Here is a 17,209-nt window from a genome sequence, read left to right as displayed (position 1 = left end):
GTTATGTTATCTACACTGGCAACGGGGAGAATAGGAAACCAATTGTCACAACTAAATCAGGAACCACCAAGAAATCAAATCCCACGCATGATTGCAGAGGCGAAGCCAGAATTTGAACTTTATAGGTTCTAAATTCTAGGATAGCGACATCAGGTGTTAGTAACTGTCTGAGTTCTGGGTTTAATTCTTGTACATATTTAGTTGATTTCTTGATACAAATATAGGATTTTGGATTAAAGTTACTAAGTTCGGCTGAAGCCATATATAACTTTCTAGCTCCACCCCTTCTTGAATAAGATTAATCAGCAAACTGAGAACACACTTGCAAACAATAACTCCTCATGTATTTGATTGTCTCTGAATGGAAAAACTAAAATATAATTAAACCGGAAAATTTTGGTAAACTAGAAGGGAAAATAAGGCAATCTCAACTCATTTCAATTTTTTTTTGATAAAGGAATAATATCTTATTAACAGAAGCATCCTGGGGTACAAATGAGTGCAAAATCCAGGTTCACATCCAGTACAAAATCAAAGGAGCTAAAAGAAAAACTGGTTACATCATTTGCAATATTAAGATTGCATCAGAAAAAAGGTTCAAGAGATGTCTGGCTTTACCCCTTACTATCGAGGTGAGATGAATAAGATCTTTTCGTCCTTAAATAAAAAGATTTGGTGTCTAACTGAAAAAACTCCAGCATTATCCATAAGCAATGGCAAAGAGAACAATGATTAATGATCAATTGAATGCAAATCCAGCATTATCCATAAGCAACTACATATGATCAGATCTATGATATTTCCACAAATGATCTTTAAGTACTTAATTGGTTATTTCCAGTGGCACATAGAAAAATCAGGGCACAAACTGATATAAAACTGCCACAAACTATAAGACAAACTCTAGATACTCAATTTTGTTCTGATTAATTAATCAATTTAAAGTTGAGGGCTAATAATAGATTTCTTTTCTCTTGAAGAATTTGGACATGAGTGCACCTTTAACGGTAAGAGTAAATATTAATACAAGACAATCTGTTATTTGTTAATAGCGAAGTATGAATTGACAAACAAGTATAGCGAACGACAAAATTGAGCAATTTCACACATGAAATGTGAACCTTTTCCCAATGTACAACCATCTCCCTAGCAGCTTTTCGCATGCGCATAGATATCTACACGTCTTAATAAATCAAATCAAATCAAGAAGAAGGAAGCTTAGATGGGGTGAAAGAAGAATGTTTAGTGAATAAAAGAGGCCGATCTTTGGCTTCTTCTTCGTCATCTTCATCGTGTGAGGTACTAATGGTGATACACGCGCAACGTTCGAGGGAGGCAAAGAATGCAGATGCCAAACTCGTCCCTATCCTGTTAGCCATTTTATCCAATTTGTCACAAGAAACGAAGCTGCAATTTTGCTGCTGTGACGACATGGCAAACTTTTGTTTGTTACGTGAAACAAACAGAGTATTGATTGAAAGAGAGAAAGATCCAGACGACCACCAAATAGTACGGTGGAATGGTTGAATCTTTCTACCTAAACAAGAAGTCTTGAGTTTGCGCCTTGAAAAAAAAAAGCTCCCGAATAAAGAATGTTTCCCCTTTAATATGCCTAACAGGGTGCGGATATGGACTAGTGGACAACAAGTAAATTTGGAATATGGAATGGTTAGAAAAAAGAGAAGAAAGGAAAAAAAAAAAAAAAGTACTTATATATAAATTTGGCTGTAGATCCTATTTAGATATGAATTAGGAAACTAGCAAATACTAAATCATGAATATCTTGGGTCTCCTACTTTAACTTTGAATTTAGTCTTCAATAAAACAAAACGTATTAATATTATCCGTTGGTGTTGCCGCTGAATAGGGGATGTTATACAACTCGTCATTGCACGATTCTTAATTGGGAAAAGGGTGAAATTTACCCTCTAAATATGATTTATAGTTTAAATTTGTCCTTCGTTAAAGTTTGGGATCAAATTTGCCCTTTCCGTCAAAGTTTGGGATCAAATTTGCCCTTCAAGTATGATTTATAGTTTAAATTTGCCCTTTCCGTCAAAGTTTGAGATCAAATTTGCCCTCTCCATCAAAGTTTGGGATCAAATTTACCCTCCCTGTTAGAATACTTGATAAATTTTTCCTTTTATGGATGAAAGTCTGAATTGGACTGTTCAACACAAAAAAATTAGCCACGTCGGATCTACATAGGCTCCACGTAGACTCTCAAACCCAATTCTCTTTTTAACCCGTTTCCCAATCCCAATTCTCTTAATCCATCTAGATTATTGCTGACACTAAGACACCATGTAGTAATGTGAAAAGCCGGAGTTTTAATCGCATCGAGGTACACACGTAATGCGTGCGATAAAATAGGAGGCATGTAACATGGAGGGTAAATTTGATCCCAAACTTTGATGGAGAGGGCAAATTTGATCCCAAACTTTGACGGCGAGGGCAAATTTGATCCAAACTTTAACGGAGGATAAATTTAAACTATAAATCATACTTGGAGGGTAAATTTGACCCTTTTTCCTTCTTAATTTGATCAAAATTTGTGATAAATAGAAGATTACATTATTAAAATGTTAATATCAAAATATATTTGATTGACTGAACTTATAGAAAATGGTTGTAAGAAATATTTGTACTTTACTTTGCACTGGTTTTGATTGAATGATTAGTAGTTTTCAAAACGATATTGCTAAAACATGACAAATCGCCATATTTTAAGTTAAATACATTGAAAAATAGTTAGAATGTACTTCTGAGGAAAAAATATTGCTTCAAAATGATGTATAGTGCAAAGTTATATAAGTTGAAAGTTAGTGAAAGAACCATAATGAATAAATTTATTGGACTTAAAGAGAAAATTAACTAATCCTTCTGTTCCCAATTAGTTTTGGTAGTTAAACGTTAGACATACATAACACACTTAATTGAAAACCTAACTTCAGATCTAAATGGGTTTGAACTTCGAATTACACAAGCATATGCCAACTTCATATATGTCGTCTGAAGTTTGGCATAACTTCAGTTTCAATTATATAATGGTTAAATATTAAACTAAATATTTACCACTATGCCTTAAATAGCCGTCTTACTATCAGCTATGCGTGCACTTGTCCAACCTCTGAGATGACCAAGAGTTAAAGAAAAAAAAATGGACGGTTTGCTCTTCAAATGGGCTGATCCTTAGTTTTTGGGCGAGTTACATATTTGGCCAGTGGATAAAAAAAATTATATTCGGTAGCCAAATTTATTAAATTCCCTTCCTTTCAATTTAATTGTTTTACGTTTCTTTTATGGTCTGTTTAAAAAAGAGTGTCTCTTTCTATATTTATTAAGTTGACAATTCAAACATCCTACATAACGAGTTTAAAATCATAAGATTCAATAAACATTTTAGTACATTAACATTTCTTTAATTTAGAACCACAAGATTCAAAAGTCTCGTTTTATTTCTTAAATTTTATGTCCAGTCAAACTAAGATACTTAAATTGAGATGGAGTGAGTACATTAAATATTTTGATAAAAAAAAATTGCTGACTATTATTTTAGTGGACGATTATTTATGTTAATCTTTTAATTCTTTTCCTTCAAATGCGTTGGTCTTTAAGTTTTGTCCTTAGCCATCAAACTTAGGGCAATTCGCAGAATTGCCCTTTTTTTGGGGTGGTATTTAAATTTTGCCCTTCGGCTAAAACCCATAGGTTCCGGGTTCGAATCCCCGCTCAGTCAAAATTTTTTAAAAAAATTGCAAAGCAGAGTTTAAATTTCGCTATGCCCCCTCCGGCAGACTTTTAGTCATGTTTTACTAAAAGTCTGTCGGAGGGGGCAGACTTTGCCTTGAAGCATATATATGTATTTTTTTTTAACTTTTCAAGGTAAACTTTTAGTAATGCCTTAACTAAAAGTGTGCCCCATAAAACATAACTAAAAGTATGCCCCATAAGGCGTAAGTTTTCTTTAAGGCATAACTAAAAGTTTGTCTTATAAGGCAAAGTTTAAATTTTGCTATGCCCCCTCCGGCAGACTTTTAGTTGTGTTTAACTAGAAGTCTGCCGGAGGGGGCAAACTTTTAGTTGTGTTTAACTAAAAGTCTGCCCCCTCCGGCAGACTTTTCCTTGAAGCATATATATATATATATATATATATTTACTTTTCAAGGTAAACTTCTGTCTTATGGGGCAGACTTTTAGTTATGCCGGATCCGGCATAACTTTAGCTTTTCCTTAAAGATTGTATGCTGGATCCGGCATACACTCCCCCAGTCCTGCCTTGCGAAATTATTTTTTTATTTTATGTCTGAGCGGGGGTTCGAACCCAAAACTTCATGTATTCGCCCACCTTTCCAAGGAAAGGGCAAAATTTAAAGACCACAAATATGAGGGACAAAATTTAAAGACCACAAATTTGAAGGACAAAATTTAAAGACCACCCCAAAAGAAGGGCAATCTGCGCAAAAAAATGTCAAACCTATCCCTAGCAGGCCATAAGTTCCTTAGTCATACAAGACATAATTTGTGAGATATTTTGATGCGAAAAAATAAACTTATGTCCCGTAAAATATTTGTTTGTTGGAGAGACAAAAATTAAAGACCAGCACAAAACCCCAGTGACGAAGATTTAAATGAAAGATAAGATTATGGGCCAATCTCCAACATTATGGGCCGGGTTATTTTCTTGACATAAGATTTACATCACTAAAGCAAAACCCATTTCCTGAAATCTTGAGGCAATTGAGAAACGTAGAGAGAAGAGAGTAAAAGAAGAAGGAAAATGGGAGTAATGGAAAGATTGAAAATGTTCGTAGTCCAAGAGCCTGTAGTGGCTGCTTCTTGTCTCATCGCCGGTTTTGGTAACCTTTCTTTCTCTATTTACTCCTTCCGTCCATATTTAGTGTTTTACTTAGACACAAGTAATAAATAGAATGATGATTTTACTATATCACCCTCAATAGTTATATGTTCGGAAATAATTGTAGTACTCCATTTATGCGGTACACTCTCCGTCACAAAAAGAAAGTCATCTAGAAACAATTCAATTTAATTTCGTAACATGATTTGCAATCACAGAAATATATTAGGCTTTGGTTTGTATCACAAATTTCAACAAAATTCTTTTATTTTTAAAACTCCGTGTCAAGTGAAATGGTGCCACTACTTAATAATAAGGGTAGAATAGGTATTAAACGGTAAATTATCTCTTGGTTTGCCAAACTAGACAAATTAGAGTGGACAGAGGGAGTATGTTTTTCTCTCAAATCCTTACATCTTACTTGAAATGTGTTATTTTGCTTTTTAATTTAGAAGAATCTCGTTAATTGTAGTTAAAGAACCATTTTTTTTTTGGCTTTTAGATTTGATTGTCCTTCTCATTTGTCCGGCTGAATGGATTTTTAGATTCAAGCTTCACTGGTATATACATTAATGTTTGATTACTAAGTCGCAATGGAAAATAAATTCTTCTATTGATCCTTGGTTTTGGCCTCTCATTTCGAGAGTAACGAATTGTGATTTTTTCAATTGTGGTTTGCAATAGCACCTTATATAGAAATGGGGGCTTTTCTTGATTGTGGAATGATATTCAAAGTTTAAAAGCATAAACATTGACTTGGCTCAATTAAACATCGACTCAGCTACTCGGTTGAGTCAGGTAAGATTACTCTAAAATAATAAGTCATCCACTAAACTGAATTATTAAGTAAATTAGTAATATGTTAATTTTAAAATTCATACTAATTACTATTCCCTCCATTCTAATTTATGTGACAAAGTTTGACTGCGCATGAAGTTTTAGGATGAGGAAGATTTTTGAAACTTGTGATCTTAAATATGCCATATATTTATGTAGCTATAAGACATTTTATATTCGTAGATTGTAGTCTTAAACATGCTATAACATTTGTGTGGTTATAAAAGTTTGTCTTTAGTAATAAGCTACACCCTCCGTTCACTTTTACTTGTCCACTTTTGATTTTGCACGCTTCGTAAAAATTAATAAATGAAGTATATATTTTACCATAATACTCATATTAATTGATGTATATTCTCATTGGACTTGGAGAATGATTTGAGAATGAGTAATTAATGTTAAGGGTAAAACAAGAAAAAAAAAGTTTGTCTTTTCTTGATATGCTAAAGTGGACAAGAAAAGTTTGTCTTTTCTTAATTCAAATCATTTTCAATTGGTCAAGGTACCCAAAATTGGAGAAATTCCAGATATATTCAATCATTTATATAATCAAAACAAAAGCTATGGTGAGATTGAAGAAAGTAGAATAACATGTATATAGAAATTTCTATGTCACTCCTTTTTCTTTTATCTCCTTACGAGATTCTCCTCTTGATCAATGTTTTCTCCTCAAGTTTTCCACATAATATCTCATAATTTAGGTTTTATAACTATATTTTAGAAATTTGATTTTTCTTTTGCTGAATCCCCGAACTCGTATTTGTACCTGGATCCGTACCCACGAATCGTAAATTTTAGATTATGACAAATCTGACCTCTAGATCCGTACCCGTATCCGACACCCGCACCCGAGTCCGAGTAACATAGGTAATACATGAGAAGTTTAATCAAATTTTCCAATTTTTGAAAGTTGTTACTCCATCCGTCCCAAAATAAGTGCCGTTTTAGCTCATTTCACGCTCATTAAAAAACAATAAATACAATGTATAGTTTACTAAATTACCCCTATTTAATAAAAAGAAATTAATTTCCCCTCTTGAATACTATGCATCTTGTTAATCATTTCGACATTGGAAAACATTCTTCACAAATTCCAACTATACCATAGTGTCAATGGTGTTGGATCTTCAATAATTGTTATAATATCAATATTATTATTTTTGAGAATTAAAAATAAAAAATAATATATATATATACACTATTAAATGTTTCTTGAGAATTGAGCACTATTAAGAAGAAGTAGTTCTTCAATATAAGGGTATAGTTGGAAAAAACTACTAATTTTTGTCTTGACTGTTATTTTGGGGCAAGTTTTTTTTGTGCTAAGTGACTTATTTTGGGACGGAGGGAGTACATTATAAGTCTAAATTAGAACTCAAATCTGAATGCACTTAATTTAAGATTAAACATAAAATAGAACTTTGAAAGCAAAACTAAAAAGATAAATTAGCAGTGCTTGCTTAAATTCCATTAAATTTTAATTACATTTCACATCATACAAAAGTTAGTCTTACGTTGCAATGTGATTAAAATTTTAGTTATATTAAAAAAGGTAGAAATGGCAAATTATTACTCCTTCTGTCCCAAAATAAGTCACTTTAGAAAAAAACTAGTTTCTAGAGGCCCGTGCTAAGCCCGGGTTCAAACTATATCAAAGTTGTAGTTTATCCTTTTTACTATATAATAATTAAAAGTTAAAATAAGTGTATTTTATATAAAAATAAAACTTTTATTTCACTCCTTTAACATCGTACCTTTCATTTTTTATGATATTATTTATGTCATGTCAAAAGCAGAGTGCATTCTGAATCCGAATCATTTTAAATTACTTATTCTAAATTAATAATTTGTACATACTCAATGAAATTTTAAGACAACTAAAGATTTTGTTCACCAAAGTTGCTAGAACGTATAAGGACAAATAATATAGCCCCTCGGTCTCAAAATATTTGTCACGTTTCATTTTCGAAAGGCAATTTGACTAATCTTCGGAGCTAAATTGGATTAGATTAACTCAATATTTTAAAATTAAAATTTGGATATTAAAAAATTATATGAAAAATACTATAAATCGCAATTCTCCTATTAATATAGTGGATTTTTTTTTAAATATTAGTAAATATTTATGTAATTTGACCCTCGAAAAGTGAAACATGATAAATATTTTAAGACGAAGGAGTAAAAATTAATTTAATAAGGCGCAAAAAGACATTAACAAAAAGTTACTACCATGGTATCAATGTTGACCAATTACAAAGGCGCATAATGTCTTAAGAAAAAGAAATTTACTGGGGAAAAGCAACAACAAGTGTTGAAAAATTTACTCTTGTGGGTCCCCATAGGGCTGTGAGGACGACAAAAGTTTAAGATCCTTGCTTATATATAGTATTAAAATGTCTCAAAATAACAGTTGCTTTAGAAGTTCAAAACAAAAATTAGTAGTTTTTTTTCCAACTATAACCTTATATCGAAGAACTACTTCTTAATAGTGCTCAATTCTCAAGATACATTTAATAGTCAAAATATTGGTTTTATAACAATTATTGGAGATCCAACACCATTCACACTAGTATATGGTATTGTTGGAATTTGCAGAATGTTTTCCAATGTCAAAATGATCAATAAGATGCATAGTATTCAAGAGGGAAAAAATAATTTCTTTTTATTTTGTAGGGGTAATTTACTAAACTATAAATTGTATTTATTGATTTCTTATGGATGTGTAATGAGCTAAAGCGACACTCATTTTGGGATGGAGGGAGTACATAATTCAACTGTCAATCATTTTATTAAAATTTAATTTTTTCTAAAAGCGTAGCACTACATGCGAAAGCAAATGGTAAAACATTGGCTAGGCTCAAGTTCAATTGTATTGTTACAAAAATGATTTTTGTTCAGGCTTAGGCTGAGCTTGGTTGGGATCTGCTTTACCCTGTATTCTATTAAGTTCAGTTGGGCTCGACTCTGCGCTTGGCCGCACATGCAATGAATTTGGCCTTTTCTACCTGCAACATATAGAGAGAGGTCACCGTGTGAGTCTAGAGAGGCATGAACATTAAAATGCATGCCTTGATCTATCTTAGTTATTAACAGTGTACATTTTCTTCCTTTTAGTACTTTATACTCATATGTGATTATAAAAAAAACACTCACAAAGAAGACCAATTATAGATCAAGAGGTTTGCTGCATGTGTTATGACAGAAAGGGGTTTTGTTGTGAGTTGGGGTGGGGAAGGGTGCAGTAGTTATTTATGTTATCTTGTGTCATATTTTATCGAATTTGAACGACTTCCTAATTCAAGATAGAAGAGATTCATCGAGTAAATATTTGCATCAAGTGCAGTGGTTTCGTTAATATAGGTTTTGTTTGACGCTTGGTTTTTATCGCACCATATGTGGCTGACAAGTAGGTTCAAAAGCCAGTGGTACCGTGACAATAAATTGGAGAAGTACATCTCTGCAACTATTGAGCCATTTAATTCATTAGAGGAAGCCCTCTCTTTTCAGTTGTCTCCTCTTCCACAGAGATACTGACTGCATACAAATTAGACCTCAGATTTTGCTCTCTTCGAAAGCCTCGGTCTTTTTAGTATCGGTAGTTCTTAGTGGATTATTTTCCTGTGTGAAACAGGCTATTTGGTCAAGGCTTACATGGAAAGCTTTGGAGAGTTCTGATTTGTGAGGCCATATGTTACTGATAACTTTTCAACCTATGTCACTCATTTTTTCTTTATCTGAATCCCGCGCTTATTTAGATTCCTCGCTGGTATATGTTTGGGGTTTTGGCAAATTAACTTTACTCCATTAACTTACTACTTATAGTGATGTTTTGATTCCTAATGACCTATTCAAGAAGTTGGTCCATAGGCATGATGAACGGGTGAAACCTAATTAGATACTGTAGAGTGCAAGTTACTTATTGTCTTTGATGTCCACTTATGACCTGCCTTTGCCACCTGCTTTTTGCTTGGACTTTGTCTGTGAAATAATTGGTCTTATATTTCTTGTATCGTCAACTTTCAGGCCTTTTCCTTCCTGCAGTTGTTAGGCCAATGCTTGATACTTTTGAATCATCAAAGCAAGTCCCTGCACCTGCTCTAAATGATGTGAGTAAACCGTGCCTACTGGTTCAATTGCACCTTCTTTTGTGCCCCTCTTTTTCCCAATTTCCTTGTCATTTTCAGCTGGCTAGATATGGTTTTCTGGTTTATATCCCTCTTGGTTATGCATAATGGTTGTAATCTTGTATTCTGTACGGCAATTTTTAACAGGTTTACTAGTCTCTGCATACCATAACAACCTGCTGGTAGCCAAAAATAACGTCTTTTGTAGTTTTTTTTTTTTTTTTTGCTTTTCAATGTCCTTCCTCTTTGAATTTTTTTAATCTCTGTCTGTCACCTTAAATTTAAGATATGAGTTGTTAACTGTTCGGACTGGTAGGCTTTATTTCTCAGTCGACCAACTTCCACAGCTTCTGCGTTGCCTCAATTTGTCCTACTGGCTAGTCTGTATTTCTACGAGGCCAATATCATAGTTGCACTTAACATTCCAAAGACTCCAAACAGGATTCTGAAGTGAAGCATGTGCGATCTATTTAGCGTTGCTTCTGGCTTTATAAATATAATTTAGTTGCCCTCCGGTTCATTACTTAAGGAGAAGTTTAGACATCTACTTTGTTCTTGAACAAAATCTTTTCTTTTCCGTGTTTGCAGGTGGTTGCTGGTGTGACTGGCAAGAAAGAATGATAACCTGTCGGTCAGGTTTTGGCATTAATAAGCCCATTGTATTCTTATTTACACCCTTTTCATTCATTCTGATCAGAAAATGAAAATAAAGATCTTCATTTGTGGATAACATTAAAGATTTTGCATTGGAGCTGTTTGAATTCAGAAATTGCCTTCACTTATTAGCCAGTCAATGTATGTAAGAGGCTTTTAACCATTAGTATTGCTTTTGCTAAGCTCCCTTTCTCTGGATATTTGGTTCATGCAAGTACATTCTCCGCTTTTGGCTTTGACAATAGAATATCTCCATTTTGTCATACATTATTTCAACTTTAACTCGAAATGTCAGTTGCAAATCAGTGTTTGTTCTTCAATTTGATCCATTATTTCAACTTCAACAGGGAATACATACGGGTCATTTGCACTTTTATCCCTATTTTGTGCTAGTCTTTAATTTTTGCCTTTCCAAATCGAACTTATGCCTAGAGGGGCATAAGTTATGCATCATAATATCTACAAGTTATGACAGCGCCCTTAAGGAGCTTATGCCCCGCTAGGCATAAATTCGATTTTGAAGGACGAAAATTAAAGACCAGTCCACTCCATTTGAAGGATAAACCGTGCAATGCAATTACTTCAATACATACTTTTATTTTTATTTTTCCAAATAAAATTCATGTCCAAACACAATTACTAATAACATGCATTTTTAACAAGGATTTCTATTTTCTAGTAGTACTAGACCAACAACATCCAACAATTCTCCATTAAGATTAAATGGGCTGCTGGTATTGAAAGTTATATGATGAGTCATTCTTTGACTTGCTGTTCTTCCATGGTATGGCCTTCTTGAAACTCTCGTATATATGTGCCTGTAATTTTGCCGATAACGCTGAAGTTAACTAGAAAAAGAAAACAGACAAAAGACAAACAATGCCTACTTGCCTTGTAAAAAAGATTCAACACATGTTCTCTCAATTATGCTAATTTGGAATAGGTATTCAGATAAAACAGGTTCTATAAATGCTGATGGAACAATACAGGCTATAACGTTTTAATGGTCCAATTTGACGTGTCAGTCGCCACTCATGTGATTCGTGGAAGGTGTGGAAATGTTAAGCATAGAATATCCAAAGAAAGTAGCCACATTACTCAATCTTTTGAAAAGAATAATTGAGTGTGTTCGGGATAGCTTATTCAAAGAGTCGAAGTTAGGTTTTACAGTTAATGGGTGCGAACTTTAGTCTTTTTAAGTTACATTGTTTTAAATTAAGAATTTCTGCATGTTTAATGAATTTTTTATGACAAATTCATGATTCGTACTAAAGTTATTGAGTTCAATCAGACTCGTAACCTAAACTCTAGCTCTGCCCCTGGTTAATGCACATCATAATTGCTTCAACATTACCATTTATTTCAACAGAGATAACAGTTAATTATGTACACCAAAATTTGGGAACAGCACACTAATTCCACATATATTGATATCGGTTATATAAATCATTAGTGACTACTGACTAGCTTTGGATATGGCACATTCCCCAAAATGTCACCAAACCAGGAGGCCCCTGCCCTTTGACTTATAGATAGAAATTGAGCACCTTATAGGTGGGTGAATACCTACATTTCCACCCTATTCATGCTTTTAATTGCCTAAGACAATTGTGGTATGTATATCTAATCTTTGCAAAATTGAAGTAGGTTAGCTCTTAGCTCCATAGCTTTCTACTTCAATACAACTGCCCCTATTACTAACTTGTCAAGTCCCATGTGCTCAAATTTATGAAACTTGTTGAAAGTTTAATAAGTTTGGGTAATTTGATAGCTCCACCGTTTTAATTCATGTTGTTGTGTTTGACAGGACATGAAATTTAGGAAGGAATAGAATATTTATAAAACTTATAGTGTAAAATAAACTTTTAGACATTTATGGGACCATAAATCATCTAATTAAGGATAAAATAAAAAAATTCAGGTTTAGTTGTTTCTAGATATATAGAGATAATAGTCTTTTTAGCAATAAACAAAAAAGAAAAGTGTGTCACATTAGATAGAGGATTAACATAAACAACCAAAGGTGGGGAATAATTGATTAAACTGACCCGTCAAAACTTCCGGCCAAAAAGTGTAAGCTAACATACACTATTGGAAGACTAAATTAAGAGTATGCAATAAATTAAAAGTTGGTAACAACTAGCAAGAACTTACTTCAGAAATCATCTTGTGTTAAGAAGGTTGGATTACTTGTAGTTCACTTTTCATTATATAGTTGGAGTATATATTGAGCAAATTCATATTGATTCGACTACGTGGGTTGAGTGAAACCATGCACCTTTTGTCCTACTCCTAGCTAGTTTCTACACTCCCCTTTTCTGTATAACGACAGTGTTTTGCTCTCAAATGTCCCACCTAATTTATGATTTATAATCACACAAATATATTTGATTTTTAGATCACGAGATTCAAAAATTTCCTTTTTTTTCTTAAACTTCGTGTCCAGTCAAACTATATCACATAAATTGAGACGAAGGAAGTATCTTGTAATTCGTATCAGATAATCTGCCTACAAAGACAGACATATAAAAAGAAATTACCTAGTATATTTTTTTATCTCTATCAATATTTGAACCTTAATCTTCAAGATTCACACTCCCTTTTAGTGCTGTTACACACTTTCTCTCTGGTTAGTATATTAATATGATGTAAGCCTCGTCCCTTTGTCATTTAATCGAGTTTATGTTTTATGTACTAATACTAAAAAAATATTGACACAAGTTAGTCATTTATAAGTTAATTATAGATACTTATATTTGATAATAAGTATATCTTTAATTGCTAACTTCATAAATATGGCATGTTACCTGCTATTACCATTAAAAACGCGAATTTCCGACGAAATTTGTCAAATTGGCTCGTTAGAAACGTACTCAGTGAACTTTCCGTCGGACCTATCTCATATTTTCAACAGTGTTTTGATAAAAACGTCCACCGGAAATTCATGTTTTTTTATAATATCATAAATTAAACTACAGAGTGTAAAAAGTATTTACACTATTGATATATTAACTTAAACACATTCTTCTTCAATATTTATGAAATTGATATATGCAAAAAAAGTGAAGAAAATCATGAATTATTTATCATCTCGTGAAGTTCGTGTCGAATAGAAAGCGAAACTATGAAAGATGCAAACATCAACTAAGAGGTCTAATTCTAAAGAAGGGATGAAAAGTGAACCAGATTGAACCATAGCCCAAAAGGATATTATTTCCTCTCTTTTAATTTAAATATAAAAATGATCTACTGATATATTTAAAAATATTTTAACTTTAAACTTTCTATTATAAGCATACAATTATATATAATTCATTTTAATTACATGTTTTAGAAAATTATCTTTATTTTTCAAATTTCGTGTAAGTTAAAATGCATCACATCAATTTTGAAGGAAGAGAAGTACTAACACACTTTGCACTAGAGGAAAATCAACAACATACCAAGTGTAATCTCATAAATGAAGTTTGGGGAAGGTAAAGCGTAAGCAGACCTTACCCTTACCTTGGGAGAGGCAGAGAGATTATTTCCGATGTTGCACTGAAGTAAAATGAAGCTGTAAAACTTACCCATATGTGATAAAATGAAGCTGTAAAACTTACCCATATGTGAGACTTGCTAGCAGAGAGATTGGATGAGCTTCCATTTCTTCTAAAACTTGCCATTCTTGCACTGCTACTTCTTCCTTCATCACTTTCATCCATAGAATCTACTGAACCCATAGAAGATAAAAAGACAGAAGAGCTACTATTACCACCCTTACGTTTAACATTCAGCTTCCACCAATTTTTGCTAGTAGTACTATTTTTCAAGAACCTAAAGGAAGATGAGGAAAACTTGGGCATGACATTGATATTATAAGGTCCATCAAGGACAGCGTTGGGTGATGGTGTGTTTATAGAGTAAAGTCTTGGAGGTGGCTCTAAGCATTTTGGCTTAATATTATTATTGGAAGTAGAGTTAATTGGGAGGTTATTATAAGGTTTTCCAGGTTCTTTTTCCCATTGAAATGGAACAGAAGCTAATGTGTGAATAGGTGAACTAATTGGCTCTGCCTTTTCCCCCATTTGTGATGAGAAAGAGAGAAATTTTACAAGAGGAAAAGGAGCAGAAGAGACAATATAAGGTTTTATGTTGCTGGTTAAAGAGAAGATTTATAATTATCAGTTTGGGTGCTATTTATGTACAGAGAAAGGAGCAAAGGATACTGAGGAAAACAGTCGAAAAGCTTACAGAATTATTACATGAGCATGTGTGTGTTTGACTTTGGAATTATGATATGATGATAAGGATAAGTTTCCTCCCGTTAATCCAATGAACTTTAACGTGGAGGATATGGTTGGAAAGCAACAAACAATAACCAAACTGCATGTCAATAAGGTAACAATGAAAGAAATATCAAAATCAAAACTTTTCACGCTATTTGAACCAAGAGAAGATAATAAAATACTAGCACAAATGAAAATTTAGACAATAACTATACAATAAAATAACAAAGCAAACAAAAATAAATCGAATACAAGTGATATCAAATTTACGTGGTAAAAATTCCGAAGAGGAAACATCTACGGAACCTACGACTCACAAAAGCTCCACTAATAATCAACAAGAGTTACAACAATGTTCTCCAAATGGCTACAACATCAACCCCAAATACGGAGCAACAATACATAAAAGATAGCACCAAAACTAGTGAAGAAATGAGAGAAATCACTCCTAAAAATGAGCTACTATTCGTACTCGAAAACTGGAGCTACAGACCACAAAATCCAATCTTCACCGTTGAAATCCAAGAAACAGATGTTGATAATCCTCAGTTCAAATTTCAGCACGATCCAACGGTTAACAAATCAGAAAATACAATTTAAAGCAGACTGCTGTAGTTGATTTTCGCTGGTGCGAAAATCACATCTTCTCTCTCAATTTTTCTATCTAAATGGCTGCTCTGAAAATAAAACCTAAGTTGATCCTATATATAGTGAACTTTTGGGCAAAGTGGGTTAGGTCCAAAAGGTATTTTATTAATCCACATAGAAAGGGAAAAAACCCAAAAACCCAACAGATATCGAACAACATAAGTAATCATGATTAAGATAATTGCCAATAGAGTGTTTGACCAAGATAAGTGGTAAAATTTACTCACTCCCTTCACTTTTATTTGTCCACTATTCAAAAAATATATTTTTATTTTTACTTGTCCACTTTTGCGTATTAAGAGAAAAATAATTTATTTTTTCTATTTTACTCTTAGCATTAATTACTCATTCCAAATCATTTTTCAAATCCAATATAACTCTACACCAATTAATATGGATATCATGGTAAAATATGCATTTCATTTATTATTTTTTAAGAGATGTGCAAAGTCAATAGTGAACAAGTAAAAGTAAACGGAGGGAATAATTTATAAATACTTTTTGGTTTATTTACATATTAGGTAAATATTAAAAGAGCTTATAAGTCAAAATCGTCCGTAAGTCATAAGCTCGTCAACCTCAACTTTTGATTTTATAGCTTGTAGCACTTTAGATCTGAGCAATATGATTTTATCTCTAATATCTTTTACGATCCTCAATATATTTTTCCTAAAAAAGAATTTTTACTTATTTCTCAATTTTATTTATGTCATTTTTTTTTATGTAAAAATGTTTTTAAATTTATATTTTTTTGGAAGTAGCTTTGAGGACATTTCGACCGTGTTAACAGAAAAAGTACTTCAACACTTTTTAGAGCCCGTCTGGATTGGCTTATAAGTTACTTATAAGCTGTTTTCAGCTTTTTTTGAGTGTTTGACTGACCAACTTAAAGTCATTTTGTGCTTAAAATAAGCTCAAAAAAATAATTGAGTCCTTTTGACTTAGCTTATCTAAAGCAGCTTATAAGCTGAAAACAACTTATAAACCAAAAAAAAAAAAAAAAGTTAGACTACTCCAACTTATTTTTTTTAGCTCATAAACTGTTTGCAGCTTATAAGCATAAGCCCATCCAAACAGGCTCTTAACTGACACTTCATATCAGTTGCTTTTTTTTTATTAATTTCAATACTTTTATCCAAACACGTAATTGTTTATTTATTGGGTTAGTTTCAACACTTGCAAATACTTTTCAACACTTGATGTATATCAGATACTTTAAAGGGAAAATTACAGCCCAGTACCATTCGGCCATCTAGTTTACAAAATATGTACACAATGTATAGGTAGTGTATACTTTATACTAAATATGCATATACTATACAGACCTATACATATATATAATATAATATAATATAATATAATATACATATACATATTTATACACAACATATACATCCGAACTGTATAGGCAGTGTATACTTAAGCCATGTTGGTAAACTAGTTGGCCGAAGGCTACATTTACGTAAGTTTCCCTCCTTTAAATCAGTTAAACCAAACAGGCTCTAAATTAGTTGACGATTGTTAAGTGAATAAAGACATCTTAGACATTTAAACAAATTAGCTCGATTATTGGAACTGTGAAACTGCAATTGGAATTCTTAGCGACAATATTGTATGAGCAGTTGTTGATGTCTAAGATAATTTGAAACTACTAACAGGTGTCCCGACTAAGTCGCGATCAACATCTAAAAACTGCTACCCGTTTGGTGAACTATCACATACAAATATCGACTCATGTTAATCTCGAACTAACGACAAATATAATTAAGTCCTCCAAATCTCTTAAGCAACAACGGAAGTAAATCAGAAGCACAAGGTAT

At 32.7% G+C, this 17,209-nt stretch overlaps 2 protein-coding genes across 2 annotated transcripts; one reads left to right on the top strand and one right to left on the bottom strand.

Annotated features, from left to right (window-relative positions):
• Nucleotides 1-4,703: 4,703 nt before the first annotated feature.
• LOC132640700 (uncharacterized) lies at nucleotides 4,704-10,671 on the top strand. Its single transcript, XM_060357415.1, has 3 exons — nucleotides 4,704-4,859; nucleotides 9,719-9,801; nucleotides 10,408-10,671. The coding sequence occupies exons 1-3, from the start codon at nucleotides 4,781-4,783 to the stop codon at nucleotides 10,438-10,440; spliced, it is 195 nt and encodes a 64-aa protein (XP_060213398.1). The 5' UTR covers nucleotides 4,704-4,780; the 3' UTR covers nucleotides 10,441-10,671.
• Nucleotides 10,672-11,050: 379 nt separating this feature from the next.
• Nucleotides 11,051-14,727, bottom strand: LOC132640699 (uncharacterized protein At4g00950). The gene is made up of 2 exons (XM_060357414.1): nucleotides 14,076-14,727; nucleotides 11,051-11,291 (listed from the first exon to the last, which is right to left on the bottom strand). Exons 1-2 carry the CDS (start codon nucleotides 14,538-14,540, stop codon nucleotides 11,193-11,195), a joined length of 564 nt encoding a protein of 187 aa, XP_060213397.1. The 5' UTR covers nucleotides 14,541-14,727; the 3' UTR covers nucleotides 11,051-11,192.
• Between the last annotated feature and the right edge of the window lie 2,482 nt (nucleotides 14,728-17,209).

The sequence above is a fragment of the Lycium barbarum genome, chromosome 5 (assembly GCF_019175385.1).
Source record: "Lycium barbarum isolate Lr01 chromosome 5, ASM1917538v2, whole genome shotgun sequence".
In the NCBI taxonomy this organism is placed as follows: domain Eukaryota; kingdom Viridiplantae; phylum Streptophyta; class Magnoliopsida; order Solanales; family Solanaceae; genus Lycium; species Lycium barbarum.
This window is presented reverse-complemented; position numbering and strand designations above follow the sequence as displayed.

What these genes read in the sequence shown, in the direction of transcription:
- LOC132640700 (XM_060357415.1), top strand. Translation starts at nt 4,781, where the DNA reads ATGGGAGTAATGGAAAGATTGAAAATGTTCGTAGTCCAAGAGCCTGTA. An exon ending in TTGTCTCATCGCCGGTTTTG is followed by an intron (nt 4,860 to 9,718) that starts GTAACCTTTCTT and finishes GTCAACTTTCAG; the next exon opens with GCCTTTTCCTTCCTGCAGTT. An exon ending in CTGCACCTGCTCTAAATGAT is followed by an intron (nt 9,802 to 10,407) that starts GTGAGTAAACCG and finishes CCGTGTTTGCAG; the next exon opens with GTGGTTGCTGGTGTGACTGG.
- LOC132640699 (XM_060357414.1), bottom strand. Translation starts at nt 14,540, where the DNA reads ATGGGGGAAAAGGCAGAGCCAATTAGTTCACCTATTCACACATTAGCT. An exon ending in CTAGCAAGTCTCACATATGG is followed by an intron (nt 11,292 to 14,075) that starts GTAAGTTTTACA and finishes GCAAAATTACAG; the next exon opens with GCACATATATACGAGAGTTT.